General features: G+C 35.9%; 1 protein-coding gene across 1 annotated transcript; it reads left to right on the forward strand.

Annotated features, from left to right (window-relative positions):
• Positions 1–3,514: 3,514 nt before the first annotated feature.
• LOC308622725 (small ribosomal subunit protein uS8-like) lies at positions 3,515–4,002 on the forward strand. Its single transcript, XM_081244358.1, has one exon. It carries the CDS (start codon positions 3,555–3,557, stop codon positions 3,945–3,947), a length of 393 nt encoding a protein of 130 aa, XP_081100484.1. The 5' UTR covers positions 3,515–3,554; the 3' UTR covers positions 3,948–4,002.
• Positions 4,003–23,771: the final 19,769 nt, after the last annotated feature.

The following is a 23,771-nucleotide window of genomic DNA, read 5'->3' on the forward strand; positions in this document are numbered from 1 at the left end:
CTCGCTCTAGAGCCCATGAGCCACAACTACTGAAGCCCACGTGCCACAACAAGAGAATCCACCGCAATGAGAAGCCTACACACCACAGCAAAGAGTAGTCCCTGCTTGCCGCAACTAGAGAAAGCCTGCGCACAACAATGAAGACACAACACAGCCAAAAATAAATTTTAAAAATAAATTTATTTTTTTTAAAGTATTGATTTGGGGAAAAGTTCCTATTTGTGTTATACCCACCCTCCCAATCCCTGTCCTACCACCATTCCCCTCTCCCTTTATGTATTTACCTCAACCTGTCTGATCCCTAAAGATCATTGCTTTTAGAATTCCAGGTAAGTATCAAAAAGTAAGCCTAGGTCTAGCATTTTACCTTTCCCCTATTAATGCCACTTTGATGGGAGAGTCTGTTTTTCATCATTAGCTTTTTCAAGCTGGGTATCACAACTGTTGTTTCTCTGGAGTATGAGGTATAACTATGCCAGTTGCATCGTAGTTAGATTTTATTTATGTATCCAGCACACAGAAAGAGGAATCCTGCATCCAACTTCTTGCTCTCAAGATTACTCATCTATCCTTTCTTCATGCTTGCTTTCCTCTATTTTATTTTGCTGTTTATATCTATTTAAATACTGAACTCCAAGTCCTATAGATCTTTTGAATTTTGCCATAGATATAAGGAATTAGTGATTTATAAACACAATTATATTTTAATCAAAAGATTCATTTTACAGCAGTAGAAAAACTAAAGGAAGTCATTAAAAAAGCACTGTTTCTATCTCAAGATTCACCTTAGTGCAGCAACTGTCTACCTGTATAGTTTAGTAACCTACAAATCATTATTTTCCTCTAGCCGCAAATGCAGAAGAACAACATAAATCCTAAGGGAAGTACCTGTGAAGATGGAAATGTTCTGTATCTGCATTGTGTAATATAGTAGCCATTAGCCACATATGGTTATTAAACACTTAACATGTGACTAATGCAACTCATTGAATTTTTAATTTAATTAATTTTAATTTAAATAGCCACATTTGGCTAGTAGCTATCATATCAGACAGTACAGGTCTATAGACTAAAATTAGTACGAAAGTAATTCTTTACCACAGTGTGACCAAGAGAGGAAAACGCTGCACACTCTCCTAGTCTTGGGGCACTACAATGTGCATTAGCATGGTAAAAGCCCTGAGAGGGCCTAGTAAGAGAAACTGGTTTGATTGATTAACCCATCACTTCTCAAACATATTCAGCCAAGGACCCCCCTGTTGAGTTACTACCTCATGAGACTTTTATTCCAGGGAATATAGTTTAGAAAATGCAACTCTGAAAGTTGAACCTAATAAATTAATAATATTTTTGTGACAAATACAGTAAGCTCAAAAATTTTTCCAGAAAGAAACTAATTAGGTGGTGCACAGGCTTTGACATCAGACTACCTGGGTTCAAATTCTGACTCTGTAGCTTTTGGCAAATTGCCTAAGCACTCAGTCTCTGCAGCCATAAATACAAGGGAAAATGAGTATTCCATAGGATTACTTTGAAAATAAATATGATACCATATAAATTACATAGAACTATTGCTGGCATATTGAAGTTCTCAATAAACACTTGCCATTATTATAATCTGCTGTTCTTTGGCAAGGTCTTTTATTTATCATTCGCTATGGTACAATGTGTGCATAATAAACATAATTATGCTGATATCAACACAATATCAATATCAAAGACAGCATCATACTAGTTCACTTCACCTTGGCTATAAACACTTGAATTAGGTAAAGAACCAGAACCTTTAGATGTGGAAAGAGAAAAGTTAAAGACTGCCGACACAAGAGATGTTACAGAGAAAGTTAAGAAATTTCTCCTATAGAAGTCTTTAAAATGATACCTAACAAAGGTTCACTTAGAAATGCAACTAGGTCTTCCTATCTTGGCTCTTACACGTGTGAAGGCACATACTGCAGCTACTTCAATTTGCATAGAGAAAACCAGAGTAAGTAAAGAAGTAATCTGGATGAGATACTATTATTCCCTTTTTATCCGCACCTCAACCCTCCCAAATGGATTCAAGAAACTGGGATTGTTAGTTATAGGGAGACCCAAAGTTGTTCTTCATATTTTACAATTATTAAATTTCACACCATTAGGTACACAATGACAGTAAAAATAATAGTTGGTTATTTATTCTGATCAGCAATTGATAATAATTTTTGACATTTAGTAGGATACACATATAGATTATATTGATATTCAGCTTGAAAGACAGTAATTATAGAATTTTTTAAATTTTGTTTTTGTTTTGTGTTTTTTCCCATTCACTCTTGTAATAACTGCTATCTTCTCATAGCCATTGCTTCTTCAACCATAAGACAATGAGGGTAAATAGGAGTGTCCTTGCAAATATGTGTATTTACTTCATTGTATTTGAGATGCTAAAGTTGCTTGGCTAAGAACCATCTTTATGAAGTTCTCATGATTCAGTGATTCTGAGATCAACATGATTCATGATTCTTAGATCAACATGTACTAATAGCTTTTTCTCTCTCTCTAGATCATAGAAAACTGATATTTAAAGGTATTAACTCTACAGAAGTGACCAAAAAAATAAAAAAACCTGTAATAAAAAAGGCTCCTTTATGATAGTTCCTTTCCCAAAGTAAACATGGGAAAGTTTGCAAAGTCCATTTATAAGTATTTATAAGTATTTCCAATTTCTTATGTTTTATTTATTTTATTTTTTTTTTGTGGTACGCGGGCCTCTCACTGTTGTGGCCTCCCCCGCTGCGGAGCACAGGCTCCAGACGCGCAGGCTCAGCGGCCATGGCTCACGAGCCCAGCCGCTCCACGGCATGTGGGATTCCCCCGGACTGGGGCACAAACCCGTGTCCCCTGCATCGGCAGGCGGACCCTCAACCACTGAGCCACCAGGGAAGCCCCAATTTCTTATGTTTTAAAACAAAATTATGGACTTCTTAATGACAGAGACTGTATTTTGCTTCATTAAGCATGCTTAGCTACTGTTTGGAAATAAGGAGCCCTCTGAAATTAGAAAAAGCTAGAGCTAAAAGTGCTTCCAAACACAAAATCCTGCAAAACCAACAAACACTCATCAGTATTTTGACATCTAATGCAGCACTGGTTCCAGGAAAATTTGAGAAGTATAAAAGTTCATTACTAACAGTCGTCTAATGGTTGGGTTAATCCAGACAACTAGTATTCTGTGGCTACTTCTCAGTCCCCTAAAGTTTTTAGCTCTCACTTGTGGGAATTCAGCCTGCCTGGCAAGGAAATTCTGCCAAGGGTCTAGAGTACCAGATGAATTGACTGATTCGTTTGTTCTGGGTAAGCTAAGCGTATATAAGGCTGTCTAAGACTCTGGACCATGGTTGTAAGAAGGATAGCAAAAGAGCATGCTCATTCCCAGTTCATAAGTGTAAGGTGAAGTCACAAATAAGAAGACAAATCACAAAGATAAAATCCAGTTAAAAAAAAAGACAGACTCATAATTCTGTGCACTCGCCCCTCCCAACTTCTTTCCGCCATCTTTCCGTGCCGCCATAATGGTGCGCATGAATGTCCTGGCTGATGCTCTCAAGAGTATCAACAATGCCGAAAAGAGAGGCAAACGCCAGGTTCTTATTAGGCCGTGCTTCAAAGTCATCGTCAGGTTTCTCACTGTGATGATGAAGCATGGTTACATTGGCGAATTTGAAATCATCGATGATCACAGGGCTGGGAAAATTGTTGTGAACCTCACAGGCAGGCTAAATAAGTGTGGAGTGATCAGCCCCAGGTTTGATGTGCAACTCAAAGATCTAGAAAAATGGCAGAATAACCTGCTCCCGTCCCGTCAGTTTGGTTTCATTGTACTGACAACCTCAGCTGGCATCATGGACCATGAAGAAGCAAGACGAAAACACACAGGAGGGGAAATCCTTGGATTCTTTTTCTAAGGATGTAATACATACATGCAAATAAAATGCCTCAGAGGGAAAAAAAAAAAAAAAAGACAGACTAAGTATGATTAGATTATTTCATTCATGCATTCATTTATCCATTAATTGAAAACTGATGATTAAGCATCTCCTTTGCGTTAGGTGTAGGTGATAGGTTAGTGAATAGTGTGCAATAAGGGACAAAATAATTACTTTTTTCATAATAATTCATTTAGGTAGTAAATTCAATCACAGTAATGAGAGGTGTCCAAATAATGTGCTACACCTCCCTCTCATTATTGGGAAATACAAAAATAGGAACTAGCAAGTTAAAACAGACCTTCATCATCCATGCAGATGAGAAAACTGCAAAAACCTCAAACACCTAGCTCAATTGCATGTAGCCGGGTCATTTACTGGTAAATCCTAATTAGATCTCAGGTTTCTTGATTCTCAGTCTAGGACTTTTTCCATGCTACAACTTTTTCTGTATTCTTCTATGAATAATGGCCCTAGTCACCTTAGGATCCTCAAACTCAAGGAATGACTCTGATCAGTCAATAGAAGAGTTGTATCTTGATAAAACACTGATTGAGATATTGGTGAGCACAGGAAAGTTTATTGCATCCTTAAATCATTTCATTTACACAACTCCATCTGGGCAGAGAGCCAGCCCTGACTTTGCAGCACCTGATATCAGGGTTTCCTCTAAGTACCAGTACGGAGAAGAAAAAAATATGTCCAGTTACCTAGCACTGTGCTCTAGAACAGGGATTGGCAGAGGGTCCAACTGCAATGCAAAATTTGCATAAAAGGAAAAGCAAACTATTTTAATTGGGTCCAGTATTCCACTAAGACACTGTCCTTAACAGTACTCTTAACTGCCCCTTGGATACAGTTCTTAAATTCCTTTTGGAAAAAAACATTTCTAGTCTTTAAGAAGTTTATAGTAATACATCATAATGTGAGAGCTCTTTCTTTTCCTTCCTTTGCATTGTAAGCTAGAAGCTTCAAAACCACTATCCTTGTGATTTAGTATGGCAAGTGTAGTTTCTGTAGTCAAAAGGTGCGCTCTTCTTCTCCTGCCCATCCTTAACCGAAATGGCACCCTATTATACCAATCAGAAGTGTAACAAAACGTTTCAGTTCTTTCCAAATCTGAAGGAATGATCTGTGGCAAATAGGAAATGCCCTTACAAAGCCAAGGAAGGTAATTTGAAAAAAATTGTAATGAGTTTCAGGTTCATGAAATGTGATATTGACAACAACAGAAATAAATTGCTCCTATTTAACTGCAGTCCAGTGCAGAAGAGATGAGCATAAGCCATGCTGTTGCTGGACCCTGAGAGAGACACTCTATTAAGACCAAAATGCTATTAAGGAGACAGACTTATACTGTAAAGTTGGAAAGGGTGGAAGAGAAGAAGAAAGCCTCAATCTACACATCTCAGGGACTTGACAGCGCTTGGATTCTTATAAATCTGTCTAAGTAAAGTTATTAAGTGGCTGATAAATGTATTGCTGGCAGCCAACCTGGGACAGCAATGGAAAATGGATAGCCAACAGACAAGACAGACAAGTAAAAGGACCAGGAAAGATGCTTGCTCACAGATTCTGAGAGGTAATAAACACTGTAAATGGGATTTGGGCTGCATCTTTCTGCACCAAGAAACAGCAGATTCTGAACAGAAACTAAATAGTTGCATTATCACCTGCTATTTCCTAAACATGGCTGAGTTAGAAGATCTGAAGTCTATTGGAAAATGGTCTAGAATTTACTAGTTATAATAAATGTGCAGAACAAAGGCAAAGAAAAGACACAAGGAAAGCTCGTTCTTTGAAATCTAGGAGAAAAATTAAGAGTAATAAAAGGAGCACATCATCACTATGAGTTAATGCCACTATCCATGGTTACTTATTATGTTTGAAGTACATAAATGTCTAGAATGGAGGCTATTAGAAGGTACAAGATGAGCCACATCTTATCCCATAGATGTGTTTTGATTGGTCCAAGCTGTGTAAACCAACAATATATTGTTAATTTTTAAAATTAATTTCCATCTCTTAAAAATGTTTTTTAATTTCTCATACAAATTAATTTCAATCTCTTAAGAATATGGAGCCCTCTTGGGAAAAAAAATAATCAGATCCAGAAACACTGAGTCTTAATTCCTACACTGCAACAATAAGCTGCCATTTATCACATCTGCACAGTTTTCTTAAAGCAGAGTTAAGAGAAAAATTAAATATTTGTTAGACTCATCTTTCTATCATAATTTAAAAATAAAACATTACCAAGAGGACCATGGATTTCAAGAAAACTGGAAGACTACATATACACCTTCTGAGAAGTAAAGACTAGCACTACATATATAACCTGCAAATAAAATGATACAGAAAAAATTCAACTTAGTCAATTATGGATACCATTTTGTAAGAGTCCCCATGTACTTCACTCATATATGCTAGTAGGCATTAAATTTTGCAAACCTGGTCTGAAGAAAAAGCCATGATGGTTTGGATGAAGAAACCCAATGGTTAGAAAAGTCATTGAACTTCTCTCACATCATTCTCCCACAAACCACAGTTGCACTTTATTTCCCAGCATTTCACGTAAACTGTTGCCTTTTAAATAATAGATAATCCTCAATGTAAACACAGAAACAAATCAGAGGATTATCTTCCCAAATTTTTATGAATGTTACAAAGAGGTGTCTTTTAGCTCCCAGAAGAGGAATTTCTGTGAACTAGATGAAAAGCATTCATGTAGTGATATATACTCCATTTGCTGAATGAGTCAAGATTGCCAGAATTTTTGCATATGGAGGAAATTAGACTAGAATAACTCAAAGGTCTACACTGTTAGCAATGTAAAAGGGAAGGGAGAGAAAACATTTACTCCTCATACCATTTCTGAAAATTAATCCATAAGCACAATGCTAAATGCAACAAGAGGGGGGACATTTACCCCCATTTTACTAAAGGCATAACATTTCCAAAACTAATCTTCAAATACAGTGGCAGTTTTGCCACATTGGTCTGACCATCAGAAGTGATCCCTATCATACAGATAACCCATTTCAGGACTCTAATTGAGAAGGACTGGGGCAGGACCTCAGTTTCTGTATGTCTTGAAATGCCACAGGTGATTTTGATTATCATCCAGTTTTAGTAACTACTGAACTATTTTATATTACAGCTATCCTCAAGAATGAATTATATACATTTGTGAATTGTCTGAACAATGACATAGACTTATAAAAACCTTATCAAAAATTCTTAGTAAGAATCTTTCTACAGACCTAAGAGAAAGCCCATTCTACTGACAGTAGTAAAAAGAATCATTTGGAATTCATCTTTTAAGTGTGATTGTTAGGAAACGTGAATCCTATGACATGTTCCCTTCATTTCTAGTAAATGATTTAATCCCCAACCAAAGTAAAGCATTACAATAATAAGTAGTACTAAGAACAGTACCAAAAATAGCAAATTAAAATAATATCACTAGGCTTCAAGTCTCAGTACATAACACATACATAGACAATGCACACATTGTTGTCTTTGTTCAACTTCAATTACCCAGTGAGATGGCTTTTTTCCCATTTTATAGACAAAGAAACAGATTCAGGAGATTAAATAATTTATAATTTATTCTTTTTGATGCAATTTAAACAGGGTTTTGTTGTTTTTTTTTTTTGCTTTCTCTGTCTGATAGCTAATTATTAGTGTATAGAAAAGCAAGATTCCTGTATATTAATCTTGTATCCTGCAACTTTACTGAATTAATTCATTAATTTTAATAGTCTTTTTGTGGAGACTATAAGGTTTTCTATATACAGTATCATGTCATCTGCAAACAGTGATAGATTTAATTCTTTCTTTCCAATTCGGATGCTACTTTATTTTTCTTATCTGACTGCTGTGGGTAGGACTTCCATTACTATGTTAAACAGAAGTGGTGAGAGTGGACATCCTTGTCATGTTCTTAAGTTGAGAGGAAAGGTATTCAGCTTTTCACCACTGAGTATGTTTAGCTGTGCGTCTGTCATAGATGGCCTTCATTATGTTGAGGTATGTTCCCTCTATACCAACTTTGATTAGAGTTTTTATATGAAACGATGTTGAATTTTGTCAAGTGCTTTTTCTGCGACTATTGAGATGATCATGTGATTTCTACCCATCCTCTTGTTAATGTGGTGTATCACACATCGATTGTTTTGAATCAATATCGAACCATCCTTGCATCCCTGGATTAAATTCCACTTGACCATGGTGTATGATCCTTTATATTGTTGGATTCAGTTTGTTAATATTTTGTTGAGAATTTTTGCATCTATATTCAAAGATATTAGCCTGTAATTTTATGTTTTTGTAATGTCTTTGCCTGGTTTTGGCATCAAGTAATGGTGGCCTGTAGAATAAACCTGGGAGTCTTCTACCATCTTCAATTTTTGGAGTAGTTTATGGATAGGTATTAGCTCTTCTTTATATGTTGGTAGAATTCCCCTTTGAAGCCATCTGGTCCTGGAATTTTGTTAGCTGGGAGGTTTTTTGCTTTGGTTTTTTTTTTTTTTTTAATTACAAATTGAATTTCACTACAGAGATCAGTCTATTCAAATTGTCTGTCTCTTCCTGATTCAGTTCTGGAAGGCTGTATATTCCTGGAAATTTTTACATTTCTTCTAGGTTGTGCAGTTTGTTGGAATATAACTGTTCATAGTATTCTCTTATGATTTTTTGTATATCTGTGGTATCGGTTGTGATTTCTCCTCTTTCATTTTTTACTTTGTTTATTTGGGTCCTCTCTCCTTTCTTCTTGATGAGCCTGGTTAATGGTTTATCAATTTTGTTTCTTTACAGAAAACCAGCTCTTGGTTTCATTGATCTTTCCTATTATTTTTTTGGTCTCTGTTTCCTCTCTAACCTTTATTATTTCCTTCCTTCTGCTGACTTTGGGATTTCTTTCTTCTTTTTCTAATTCCTTCAGTTAGTATGTTAGGTTGATTATTTGAGATTTTTCTTATTTTTTGAGGAAGGCCTGTATCACTATCAACTTCCCTCTTAGAACTGCTTTTGCTGCATGCTGTGGATTTTGGAAAGTTTTGTTTCCACGTTTATTAGTGTCTAGGTATTTTCCGATTTCCTCTTTGATTTCTTCATTGACCCATTGGTTTTTTTTTTTTTTTTTTTTTGTGCGGTATGTGGGCCTCTCACTGTTGTGGCCTCTCCCATTGCGGAGCACAGGCTCCAGACGCACAGGCCCAGCGGCCATGGCTCACGGGCCCAGCCGCTCCACGGCATGTGGGATCCTCCCGGACCGGGGCACGAACCCGTTTCCCCTGCATCGGCAGGCGGACTCTCAACCACTGCGCCACCAGGGAAGCCCCCATTGGTTTTTTAGTAGCATATTGTTTAGTCTCTGTATGTTTGTTCTTTTCTCTGTTCGTTTTTCCTGTTATTGACTTCTAGTTTCATATCATTGTGGTCAGAAAAAAAAAATGCTTGATATAATTTCTATCCTCCCAAATTTGAGACCTGCTTGTTTTGAGGCCTAGCAGGTGATATATCCTGGAGAACATTCCATGTGGACTTAAAAAGAATGTGTATCCTGCTGTTTTGGGATGGAATGTCTTATAGATATCTATTAAGTCCAATTCGTTTATTGTGTCATTTAAGACCACTGTAGCCTTACTGATTTTCTGTCTCAATGATCTGTAAGTGGGGCATCAAAAAAATAAATACAATACCTAGGAATAAATTTAATCAAGGAGGCCAAAGACCTATACTCTGAAAACTATAAAACATTGATGAAGGAAATTAACAATACAAAGAAACAGAAAGATATCCTATGTTCTTGAACAGGGAGAATTAATATTGTTAAAATGGCCATATTACCAAAAGCAATCTACAGATTTAATGCAATTGCAATCAAAGTACCATGACAGTTTTCACAGAACTACAACAATTAATCCTAAAAAGTATATGGAATCACAAGAGACCCCAATTGCCAAAGCTACCTTGAGGAAAAATAGAACAAAGCTAGAAGTATCATGCTGCCTGATTTTAGACTATACTACAAAGCTACAGTAATCAAAACAGCATGGTTCTAGCACAAAAACAGACACATAGATCAATGGAATGGAATAGAAAAGCAAGAAATAAACCCACACACTTGTGGTCAATTAATCTATGACAAAGGAAGCAAGAGTATACAATGGAGAAAAAAGTCTCTTCAAGAAGTGGTGCTGGAAAACCGGACAGCTACCTGTAAAAGAATAAAATCAGAACATTCCCTAACACCATATACAAAAATAAACTCAAAATGGATTAAAAACCTAAATGTAAGACCTGAAATCATAAAACTCCTAGAAGAGAATATTAGGCACAATACTCTGACATAAAACACAGCAGTATTTTTTGGATCTGTCTGCTAAGGCAAAGGAAACAAAAGCAAAAATAAATAAATGGGACCTAATAAAGGCTTTTGCACACTGAAAGAAATCATAGACAAAACAAAAAAACAACCTACAGGATGGGAGAAGATATTTACAAATGATATGACCAATAAGAGGGTAATATCTAAAATATATAAACTGCACATACAACTCAATATCAAAAAAACAAACAACCCGGGCTTCCCTGGTGGCGCTGTGGTTGAGAGTCCGCCTGCCAATGCAGGGGATACGGGTTCGTGCCCCGGTCCGGGAGGATCCCACGTGCTGCGGAGCGGCTGGGCCTGTGAGCCATGGCCGCTGAGCCTGCGCATCCGGAGCCTGTGCTCCGCAACGGGAGAGGCCACGGCAGTGAGAGGCCCGCGTATCACAAAAAAAAAAAAAAAAAAAAAAAAAAAACACCACAATTAAAAAAGTGGGCAGAAGACCTGAATAGACTTTTTCTAAAAAAGACATACAGATGGCTAACAGGCACATGCAAAGATGCTCATCATCGCTAATTATAAGATAAATAAAAATCAAAATGAGATATTACCTCGAAACTGTTAAAATGGCTATCATCAAAAGGTCTACAAATAACAAATGTTGATGAATATGTGGAGAAAAGGGAACTTTTGTACACTGTTGGTGGGAATGAAAATTGGTGTAGTTACTATGGAAGACAGTATGAGGTTCTTCAAAAATCTGAAAATAGAAGTACCATCTGATCCAGCAATTCCCCTCCTGGGTTTATATTCAATAACAAAAACATTAATTTGAAAAGATACATGCACCCCAATGTTCACAGAAGCACTATTTACAACAGCCAGAATAGAGAAATAATCCAAGTGTCTATCAACAAATGAATAGATAAAGGTGTGACACAGAGACAGAGACAGACACACACACACACACACACTAGAGTATTACTCAGCCATAAAAAAGAATGAAATTCTGCCATTTGTAACAACACGGATGGACCTAGAGAGTATTATGCTTAGTGAAATAATTTAGAGAAAGACAAATATTGTACGTTATTATCACATATGTGGAATCTAAAAAATAAATGAGGGGCTTCCCTGGTGGCGCAGTGGTTGAGAGTCCGCCTGCCGATGCAGGGGACGCGGGTTCGTGCCCCGGTCCGGGAGGATCCCACATGCCGCGGAGCAGCTGGGCCCGTGAGCCATGGCCGCTGAGCCTGTGCGTCCGGAGCCTGCGCTCCGCAAGGGGAGTGGCCACAACAGTGAGAGGCCCGCGTAACGCAAAAATAAATAAATAAATAAATAAATGAATGAATGTATATAGCAAAACAGAAACAGACTCACAGATATAGAAAACAAACTAGTAGGGACTTCTCTGGTGGCACATTGGTTAAGAATCTGCCTGCCAATGCAGGGGACATGGGTTTGAGCCCTGGTCCAGGAAGATCCCACATGCCGCGGAGCAACTAAGCCCATCTGCCACAAGTACTGAGCCTGTGCTCTAGAGCCCACAAGCAACAACTACTGAACCCATGCACCACAACTACTGAAGCCTGCATGGCCTAGAGCCCATGCTCCACAACAAGAGAAGCCACTGCACTGAGTAGCCTGCACACTGCAACTAGAGAAAGCCTGCATGCAGCAACGAAGACCCAACACAGTCAAACTAAAATATAAATAAATAAATTTAAAAAAAAGAAAAACTAGTGGATAATAGGAAAAGGATGGGGAGAGTGGCAAGACAGAGGTGGGGGATATGGGATTAAGAGATACTATGTACAAAATGGATAAAAAACAAGGATACAGCACAGGAATTATAGCCACTATAGTGTAATAACTTTAAATGGAGTATAACCTATAAAAATACTGAATCACTGTGCTGTATATCTGAAACTAGTACTGTAGATCAACTATACTTCAATAAAAAATTAGAACTTAAAATTTAGCTAGTAAGAGATGGATGAGATTCAGCCACTGTGATGCCCAAGCCCATGGTCTTATCTGTTTTTCTGAGCATTTCAGGCTAAAAAGGAAATGGGCATCTTTACAAGCCTAAGTTAGAAACACAGAGTAAAGGAGTAACAGCACTGGAGAGATTCAGACTCGTTAACTTCTATCCCCTCTCTCCCCTCATTGCTATAATTAGCCCTTCACCCATGTTGCCTGAGTGAGTAGTTTCTCCAGCCTGTCAGACAAGGCAGTAATAAGCAGCCTGTCATAGAACTCCCATTTTGAGTTAAAAGTAACCAAAATTACAAAAACTTTTTTAAATTTCATTTTAAAGTCCAGGTTGATTTTAAGCTATTGAATTTTTTCCCCCTGACTAGCAATATTGAAAAATAGTAAGTAGCCCATGAGTGCTCAAATGAAAAAATCTCCATCCTATTTTGCTTTATTTTATCCTCTTCTTTGATTTGTAATGCATTGCAATTTCATCTACAATTTGCACTTTCACTTTTATAGCAGATCCATTAAAGATAACTGGACAAATGCTTGATTATATTCTGAAAGCAAATTTTAATATTACCTCCTGATAAAAGCTGAATCTTATCAAAGACATAATTTCTCTTATTTTCATTTTACTTACTGGGAGTTTTAAGTATTGTAAATCAACTAAGTGGTTTTTATAATATACATGTATAATATACATGGAATTCTGATAAGTTCTGTATCACACATACTAAATAAATAAGATAATAAAGAATAAAACTGGAAAAAATGAGTCACAGAACTAGAATTCTAGTAACGCCCTGACATTAAATATGAATTTCATATTATATAAAAGCAAGCAAATTTAGCAAATGAGTTTGAATAACTTAAAGAAAAAAATTCTTCAAAGTTTCCAGAAATATCTCAAAAGTGAGAAAATCAACTAGTCTAATTAAGAACAACTTGGCACCTTTTGACACCCTTGTGTTTGTTGATAACTCATGACTTTCTGTTGTTTTGTGAAATAAGAGATTAAGACATGGAAGCTAGGAATAGCTGTATGTAGTTAAAAGATATGTTTTAAAAATGCCACTTATGCATCATTAAAACTCCAACTATCAATACATTGGTGGAACTATGTACAAATCATATATTTATTTTCAAAGACAATTTTACAGTATATTTTAAAACTCAAACTGTGCCCACCTTTTGATCCAGATTTCCAGAGTCAGGGATTTCTCCTAGAGAAAATTCTCAGACATCCTCACACAGGTAAAATTCGAAGATAATCATCTTGATTTTATACATAATGTATTGACTTCTAACAATAGCAGACTGGTTATAATATGTTCCATATCACTTAGGTGCAGGAAACCTTAGATGGATTATTTTTCCTAAATCACTCAGGTTTATGCCCCACTTACCAATGATAGAAAAACCTTACCATAATCATATTTGGCAGCGGGGCATTCCCACTCCCTACAATACACAAGTCTCCAAGGGCTTACGAGGTTGAAATTTGGGTTCTCCTTCTACTATACCTGGCTGCCTTAGAGCCTGCTCTCTGCAACATATGAACCCTTGAAAGGCTGGTGGACTGAGGGGCCAGCAAAGCAAACCTGGAATCAGCCGCTACTTCGCCCCTTAAGGTCTCCATTCAGAGTAACCATGGCAATCCGAGCCATCCAAGTCCCCACTTTCCAATCTCTGAGCAAGTAGACCAGTCTCTGAAATTTCCAAACCAAATTTCTCCTTTGCCCAATTACAGGAAAGATCGCTGGAGCAGACACCATCAGACCCTGCCCCTATGTCTTGGACCTTTTATTGTTCTCTGATGAACTTGCCTTTGTCTGAGGAATTTTTTTTTTTTTCCCAGAGCCAAGAAAAGGCTTCCTCCTACATAGCAGTCTGGAAATTCCAGGGAATTAACACCACTCTCCCACTGGAACAGGCCTCAACTCGTTGAAGGTGGTGTGTAAATACTCCAGCTCTCTCACCCTTCTGTGGTAGATGAGAGGAGAAGGGTTGCAGAGGTGAAACTGAGTCAGGTGTTTACACCAGTTTATAGCTGCCTTACAGGATTGAGCTCCAGTTGCCTTTGGGGGAGAGCAGGCTGAATAATATACCTTTTGTCTCCTTCCCTTCCCTGCACCACCTCTCCTCTCCCTTATTGTTATTTTCTGTACTTCCCAAATGAACCTCTGGCACTCAAATTCCTTTCTCAGTGTCTGCCTCTGGGATAACCTAAACTAACACAATTTTCTTCCTTAGATCTGGGCACTCAGCCACTTCAACTCGAAGAACTAGCCTCTCTCAGTGGATGAAGACAAAGCAAATTCTTATCATCATCACAAAATACCAAGGTCCCCAAAGATCATCTGATGCAAAGGAGACCACATGCAGGACACAAAAACTGGCTACATTTTTGGAATGAGAAGGGAAATTTACTCCTCTACTTATTTTTCTGGTTTTCTCTAGCTATAGAGATAATAACAAAAACAAATATTCAATATCTTGCCTCACGTAGGAAAATATTATTCTATATTATTGTTCTAAAATGATAACATAATCTTATTTTTTATTTTCATTGTGTTTGTATTTTTATTTATATATAGCATAGACATGAGTGGATATGCTAGCTTTTTTTTATGTGAAACAAATTACTCCATACTTTAGTGATTTGAAACCATACTTATTAATTCTCACAATTCTTCTGGTCTGGGTTTATTTGCGTGATAGCTGTATTCAGATATCAGACAGATACAAGTGAACCCATAGATCAGGTCTATCCTTGTGTTGGTGGTTGGCAGGCTGTTTTTGAAAGATTTTCTCTAGAATATATGACTAGGGGTAGAATTACTGGACTGAATGTTATCTGTACCCTCAATTATATTAGATATTGCCAAATTCCTTTTTATGAGGTTACACTAATTTGTATTGACATCATGTATGAGAGCTATGAAACTCTCAGACTTTTACTGGAGTTGAAAAAGTCTCTCACTGATGTCTTATTTTCACTTTTTTACTATTAAAAATATACACTTTTTCATATGTTTGTTGGATATTCAGGTTTCCTTTTCTTCAGATTGTCTCTTTATATCTTTTGTCCATTTTTCTTTGGAGTTGTCTTTTGCTGAATGTAAGAATCTTTATATATTCTGGATCTTGGTGTTTTGGGGGGTACCATGCATTGCAAATTTCTTTTCTAGCCTTTGGCTTATCTTTGAAGTTTGTGTATGCACTTTTTTTTGGCTTGAATGTAAATTACTCAATTAGTAATAAAATAAATTATCAATGTTTTTCTTTTTTGTTTGTTTGTTGTTTGGTATTTATTGAGGCCGGATAATCTGAGGCATCAATCCTCCAAGTATGGGTGTAGAGTTTGAGTTGTGCTGGCATCAAAAAAAGTGCTAAAAAACCATTTTCACATTTGTAATACAAATGCATATGTGTTTTATTTTTCTTTCAGAATGTTATATAATCTTTGAAAAAAATTTTTTTCTGGGACAAGAAAGGGATTTGGTTGCATTACGACAAACTAATTGGAATCAAGGGACTTCTTCCTTTTTATATAGAATCTAATAAATCTGCCTGGTACATTGACTCAACTCTAGAGGTCATGGAGTCAACTACCAAAGCTGGTTCTAAAGAGAGATAAATAATTTCTTGCTAAGTAACAAATTTTTAGTTATTGAGCTATGATAATAATCAAATCTCATATGTCACGACCTGGGCTGATTAGCAGCAACATCCCTATGGAATTCCCCGCCTCATGGTACAGTATCCTGCTGCCTGAGCTCAGCAGTGGAAAGGGAAAGTTCCTCCTCTCCAAACACCTAGCATTGCCCCCAGAAGCAGCAAACAGGAGAAATAAAATTTTAAAAGAGCAGACAAAATATGACTAAACGAAAATTTCCTTTTACTCCCCTAATCCAAATCATATGAACATCTTTAACATACCAAAATCTAAGTGAAAATAAATGTGTAACAGCCTTAAAATGTTCATGCATTTCTACTAGAAATATATTCCACAGGAAAATATGACTTTACTATAGAGTTCAACATATAATAGATTTTAGATACCTATCAAGTGATAATTTGCATTTACCCTTGTAATGGTTATAATGGCTACATGTATAATCTAACTTTGATGCTGGGCTTTGAGATAACTCATGTAGATCTCAGATTCTACACCCACATTTGGAGGTTAGTCCTTTCCTCTGTGTCAAAAGCATCCAGTTTCATTTTGATTTTTCTAGTGTAGATGAACAGATGATATACATCAAAATAGTTCAAAAACCCACAAGAAAGTTAGCAACTGAGCAACCTGTGGGCAAAAATCCCCAAAGTGAAGAAACAGTATAACCTAAAATTATACTGGGATGTTGGTTCTTATGATAATGAGTTGAAATAACTAGAATTAGAGATTATACAATGTGAAAAAGGCCTTTTTCAAGTTGTACTTACTTCTCAAAATTTTATTAAACACCCACCACATGCTACTCATTCATGGTTCTTAAAGTCTGCTGAAGAACCTCAAGTCTCATGAAAGAACCTCATTCATGGTTCTTAAAGTCTATTGAAGAGATGGACAATAAACATTAAAAATGAGCAATTATGTAGTAAGTCAGGTAGTAATATGTGTTTTGGGGAAAGAAGAATACGAATAAACAGAATAACAGGAATGGGTTAGTTCTGAAATAAGAGTCATATAGAAGAGGGATCTCTAATAAAATTTAGGTAGAGACATTTGAAGTAGTTTTAAAACATTGAATTACTTGATTCTCTGATGCCAGGTGGTAAAATTACCCAAGATTCTATGAGCCAGGATATGGTTACCATGGGTAGGCCCTGTAACAACTCTCAGTTTACAAAATTTGACTTTAAGGATTAATAAATATGTCACTTAAAATAGCAAGTGAAAGCAAAAAATAAGAATCTTAAATGGACTATCCTATGGCAATCAAAAATAATTTTATAGAAAAATATTTAATGACATTGAAAAAATCAGACTCTATTTACTGGGAAGGGAAGTTCACAAAATGATATGAACAGTGTTAGCCTACATTTATATGATCCTATACACATGGAAATTTGTATGGAAAGCTATGCCAGACTTTTAATAGTGATATCTCTTAGGGAGAAACAATGAGAGTTAGTTTTTATTTTCTTTTACTTTTTGATTTGCTATTTTATAATAATTTTTATCTTACAATAAAATGACAAAAATAAGAAAACCAGATCTAAAGATTAGCCAAAGCCTTAACACTGTGTTATAAGATTGTAAGAAGAATACATGTAGATCTAAGTAATATTTTGGTGCTAAAATTGACTCAGGAATTTTTTTCCAATGATAAGAGAAGAATCCCATAGGTCAGATAATGCCAGATACCCATAGATTGTGATGGGTTTTATATCATCATCCTTGGTTTATTTTGTCCTATTCTTTAATCTTCAAACTGCTCTCACTTGAGCTTGAATTGAATTTATATGCTCTAAGTTTATATCCATACATATGAACTATACATAAGTTTATATACTTATATAGAAGCTATAATTATTTACTTTGAAACTCCTAAGACATTCTGATTAGCAAAGCCTAACATTAATAGATTACGACATGCAAAAACAATTCAATGTATAAGTGTTATTTACCAGTGCCTTTCTTAGTATGCGTTCTACCAGAAGTAGACTGTTGGACAAAGATTTTAGTGCAAGTAACTTATTTTGGAGATGATTCCAAGAAATGAGTCAAGGCAAATGTAAGAGGGAAGGAAAGAGAACCAATAAAGGATGAATTATCTGGCAAGTTACCACTGTGAGTTACAGGATCTTAACTTCTTTGAGGAACACCTCATATAGACCCCAACCTGGGGACAAAGGAACTGTAACACTTATACATCAAATTTCCTCCATAACAGGTTGAGAGGGTTGCTCCTAGACTTTTATTAATTCTCTGAATGTATGGTATGCAGTGAAGAGATAAGGAAGAGGGGATATGGGTAGGGTATTAACCAGCAGTCCTCTTCCTTACAAGTACTTTGAAGGCTCTGTTTGTAAACATGGTACAAATAAAGAAATGGGAAACTGATATGGAGGATGGTTTCAAAATATAGGTTATTTTACAGTATTCTTAGGACAAAATTTATGCTGATGACACACTTTAACATCTTGCCCTCCTACTGACAAAAAAAAAGTTTAAACTTGCTTCTTGAATGATGAATGGAAATTTACTAAGTGGTGTGGGGGCAGAGAAAGTCTGGGAACAACAATTCAAGCAGGGAAAACTGAATATTCAGAGGTAAGCCTACAAGCACATCAGGAAATGTGTGAAGTGCAGCAAACTGTCCAGTATTACTGGAGCACTGGATGCCACAGGGAAGGTGACACTGAGAAGCAGCCAGGAAACAAACCCCACAGGACCTCTTATTCTAAGGTATTAGCAGCTTATTCTAAAGGCAATGGGAGACCACTGAAAGATTTAAGTCAAGATTTAAGCATTTTTTTAAAAGAATTTTCTGATAGAAAATTGAAAAAAATGGGAAAGAGAAGCAGCAAATTGGGTTGTCAGAAATAATGGTGGTTTTCATTGACAGTGAAAAAGAAAGAACATTATTTCAAAGATATTTAGGAAGCAGAAAACTGAGGAAGAAGAAAATTTTATGGAAAACAAAAACTAGATTTGCCTTCATATACTAGATGTATAAAAACCAAACGATAGGCAATTATCTTCTCTGGTCTGAAACAGAAAATTCCTTATAGCTAATGTTACATATTATGGTATCTTGTACACTAAATGTTTTAAATTATTATTTCTTTGCTTAACGAAATTGAGGCATGTAATTCAATCATGAAATTGAAGGAGGGAGGGGTAAAGGGAATGAAATATTCATTAGGAAGCATTTCCCATCAACCACTTGTTCATGCTTAGATCAAACCGATCTAATAGTTTTTTGTTAAATTCATCAGTTTTCATTAGAAGAGTAATTGTAGTTGGTAAAAGGTAATGGTTACAGTGTGTTACACAATTAACAGACTGTGAAATGAACTAAAATATGTTCTCTATAGATGATTTTCTGGAAACACTAGATACTGGGTTTAGGGTATATAAATGTAAGATTTTGCTAAACACTATCCTTTTGTTAAATCAAATCAAGGCTTATTTATATTTCCATTGAAAACTAGTGCTATCGTTTAGACTTTACAAAAACTGATGATGTTTTAACAGATTGGTCAGGGCTAAGAGAACAAAGTTTGATTTTTGTAAATGATCATGTCTGTACAAAAGACCAGAGGAAATAGCTTGGACTCATGTTAAACCTAGCAGGTCAAAACCTAATGTGTATATTTCAGCCCTGAAAACCTAATTGTTTATTTTCTCTTTTAGTAGTTTTCTATTTATAAGTCAAAATAATTTATAAAATTATGTAAAGAATAATATTGAGAAGAAAACATTATTATTAAAAAGAAAATATTTGCAAAAGATTCATGTGATAAAGGACTGTTATCCAAAATATACAAAGAACACTTAAAACTCAACAGTATGAAAACAACCCAATTAAAAAAATGGGTCAAAGACTTTAACAGATACCTCACCAAAGAAGATATACAGAAGGGAAATAAGCATCTGAAAAGATGCTCCCCATATGTCATTAGGGAAATGCAAATTGAAACAATGAGATACACATCTATCAAAATCTGCAAAAATGACACCACCAAGTGCTGACGAGGATGTGGAGGAACAGGAAATCCCATTCATTTCTACTGGGAATGGAAAATCATACAGACACTCTAGAAGGTAATTCGGTGGTTTCTAACTAATATAAACAATATAATATAAACTCTTGCCAAACAATCCAGCAACTGCTCTCCTTGGTATTTATCCAAAGGAGTTGAAAACATATGTCTACACAAAAACCTGCACACAGATGTTTATAGCAGCTTTATTCAGAACTGCTAAAACTTGGAAGCAACCACGATGTTCTTTAGTAGGTGAATGGATAAACTGTGGTACATCCAGACAATAGAATATTATTCAGCACTAAAAAGAAATGAATGACCAAGCCATGAAAAGACAAGGAGGAAACTTAAATGCATATTGCTGAGTGAAAGAAACCAATCTAAAAAGGTTACACACTGTATGTTTTCGCCTATATGGCATTCTAGAAAGGAAAAAAAATAAACTATAGAGACATGAAAAGATCAGTGGCTGCCAGAGATTGGGGTGGAGATAGGGATAAATAGGAAAAAACAAAGAGGACTTTTAGAACAGTGAAAATACTCTGTATGATACCATAATGATGGATACATGTTATTATACATTCATCCAAACTTATCGACTATACAACGTTGAAAGTAAACCATAGTAGACTATGGACTTTGGGTGATTATGATGTTAATGTAGGTACATCAATTGTAACAAATGTACCATTCTGGTGGGGGAGGTTGGGAATGGGGAGACTGGGGGAGAAGGGGTGGGAGTATATGGGAAATCTCCATCTCCCCCTCAATTTTGCTGTGAACCTAAAACTTCTCTAAAAACAAAGTCTTAATTTCTTAAAAAGAGTTCAAAGTCCTTATTTATACTTTATTTTTGAAAGAATTTTTGATGGAACTCTAAATTGACAGTTATTTTTTCCCTTTGAACACTTTAAAGATGTCATTCCATTGCCTTGGGTCTTGTATAGTTTCTGATAAAAAATATTTGATTTCCCTTATGCTTATTCCCTTGTGATACATGTATCTTTTTTCTCTGCTTTTTAACATTTTATCCTGATTACTGGTTTTAATCTATTTGGTTTTGATATATGTGTATCCTGTTTGGGTTCAATTAAAAGGAAACATCTGAAAGCCACACTTTATTAAATATTCTCCAACATTTACAATATGTGGGTTGTATTCCATAGCATGGAAATACTATAATTTTAATCATTGATTCCTTGCTATTCAACATTTAGATGCTACTTCAGCTCAAGGGTTTTGTTTTTTGGTTGTTTTTTTTTAAAGAGAGCAACAAGTACAGGTGGTTTATATAAACTCATCAATTATCAGGAAATAAGAAGCCATAGTGGAAGTGAGGAAAAGACCTAGACTTTCCAGGGGGGATGGTTTCCTCACTCTATCTTCACATGTAAATGATAGAAATTATATGTCTTTCATAACAATTTCATTTCAAAAGGAGTATGATAACCATAAGACTAAAAATAGTCAATACACTTAATTCTCATCAGGTGAATAAAGATTTAAAATATATCACTTTAAACGTCCAAGACAATTTAAGAATACAATAGAGTACTTTTTCTACATGTTAGGTGCCAAATTGCACAAATATAAATCATAGAATCAGTGAACCACTGAAGTCAGCAGTCCATATACAAGTGGCTTATCAATGTGAGCAGTTACTGACTATCCAAATAAATTGAGATAGCAAACTCACGGATATATGTCAGATCTTTAAAGGTTCTATAAACTCTTCTTGTTGACTACATTTCTTAGTATTTATAATGAAAAACTTCAGTGGGGTACAAGTGCATAAAAATCCAGAGACTACAATTCTGCAATGAGAATGAACACCCCCAAATCTGGAAAAAACAGAATGGGAATTAAGAAACTAAATCAATTAAAAACTCAGATTTTCAGATCTGAGGCTTAGAAACCAAGATCAATTTTAAAAATTTAGTAATTACTATAAATTCTTCTCTATCCTGCACAGATTTCCTGAAGAAGTCTGAGGGATGAGAAAGGTGTAGTATTACCATATAGTGCCTGGTACAAGACATGTCCTGGCAGCTAAAATGAGTGAAATCGTTTTTTTTTGTTTTTTGTTTTTTGTTTATTTGCAGTACGCGGGCCTCTCACTGTTGTGGCCTCTTCCATTGAGGAGCACAGGCTCCGGACGCGCAGGCTCAGTGGCCATGGCTCAGGGGCCCAGCCGCTCCACAGCATGTGGGATCCTCCCGGACCGGGGCACGGACCCGCGTCCCCTGCATCGGCAGGCGGACTCCCAACCACTGAACCACCAGGGAAGCCCAAATGAGTGAAATCTTGATGCAGGGACCCTACAGAGGCCTTAGACATGCTGTTTGTAATATTCACAAAACGCTTAAACACGAATGGAATGCACTGAATTCCATTATATTTGCTCTTCATCATTCAGAATCAGCGTTAATGCTTGTGGTGGGTCAAATGACATCATTTGTGTATGTTTTGATACGTACTCAGAGCCACATCTTTTGGTCCAACAAACCTACTCCACTTAAAATTTCTGACCATGTACTGAGTATATTTTCAGTCTCTGACCAGCCATGGCAGCTTAGGTTAGTTATCATCCCTGAGTAATAAAGTCTATCTTTTTTATTTTCTTTATTTTTACTGCCATTTTAAAAAATAATCAGTGTTAGTTTCAAGGTAAAAGGGTCTATATGGGAATAGGTTGTCACCTAGCATTATATATTCACAGTTAGAACCTGATGTTTAAGAGATGTGGTAGTTATTGATGGTTAGAGACTTGAAGCTTACATTTTAGTTGAGATGAAACCAAAACTCCCTTTTCACGTATTTACCATGAGATGTCCATGAAACATATTGCTTCCATTGTTTAGACTGTGAGCATACCTAAACAATGACTTTGTAGTATTTAAGAAGTAATTCCCATATATCCTTGTTTAGACTAGTTTAGATGAAACATGTTTTTGGAATATAGGAAATTTGATATTTGATGTAATGAATATCTAACTTATTTAATTGCATATAGTTACGTATTTTTCTATTACTACATCAATACCTGCTTTGCAATGTCTTAGGTAACTATCCTTCATGACACATCATGCCCACTCTGCTATGGCGCATCCTTACTTCTCCAGCTCCTTTCTTAACACTACTTCCTCATATAAAGCTACTGTCAATATCATGGTTCTCTTACATGTTTGAATCTTTAATCGTATTGTGCCTTCTTCTGAAATACTGTTCCTTCTCTTGCCTGCTTGAGCCTCTTTAAGACCTACTTGTCATTCAATATTCAGGTGAAGTTTCTCGGGCAGTAAAGTCTTTTCTGACTAGCCTATGGCCCATCTTCACAGAATGACCAGGTCCTTATTTGTGTTTTACTAACTACTTAATAAATGTCCCTTGAGTGAATGGATATATATATATAAATAAGTCATATTTGAGAGATAGCACAAACAAAATATTAAAGTCTACAGTTCCAACAAATGTGAATTCCTACTCCCAGGAAAAAAGTGGACCTCAACTATTTTTCATAAATTTTGGTATCTTTCCTCTGATAGAACTATGATTTATACTGTATAGATTCAAAATAAATATAGGGTATGATGCTTAAACCTAAAAAAATCAAAATGTAATTGGGGAAACGACTATGAATTAGTTGTTGTTCACTGTTCCAAAACATCAGCATTATAATGGATTTTTAAAATATTTTCCAATAAAAGACTGAAATAATATATTCCAAAATATTAAAGAATTTTCTGGGCAATAGAATCATG

This window comes from Mesoplodon bidens (assembly GCF_964165515.1).
Source record: "Mesoplodon bidens genome assembly, chromosome: 9".
NCBI lineage: Eukaryota > Metazoa > Chordata > Mammalia > Artiodactyla > Ziphiidae > Mesoplodon > Mesoplodon bidens.

Excerpts from the sequence above, each read along its gene's own strand:
- LOC308622725 (XM_081244358.1), top strand. The coding sequence starts at position 3,555 with ATGGTGCGCATGAATGTCCTGGCTGATGCTCTCAAGAGTATCAACAAT.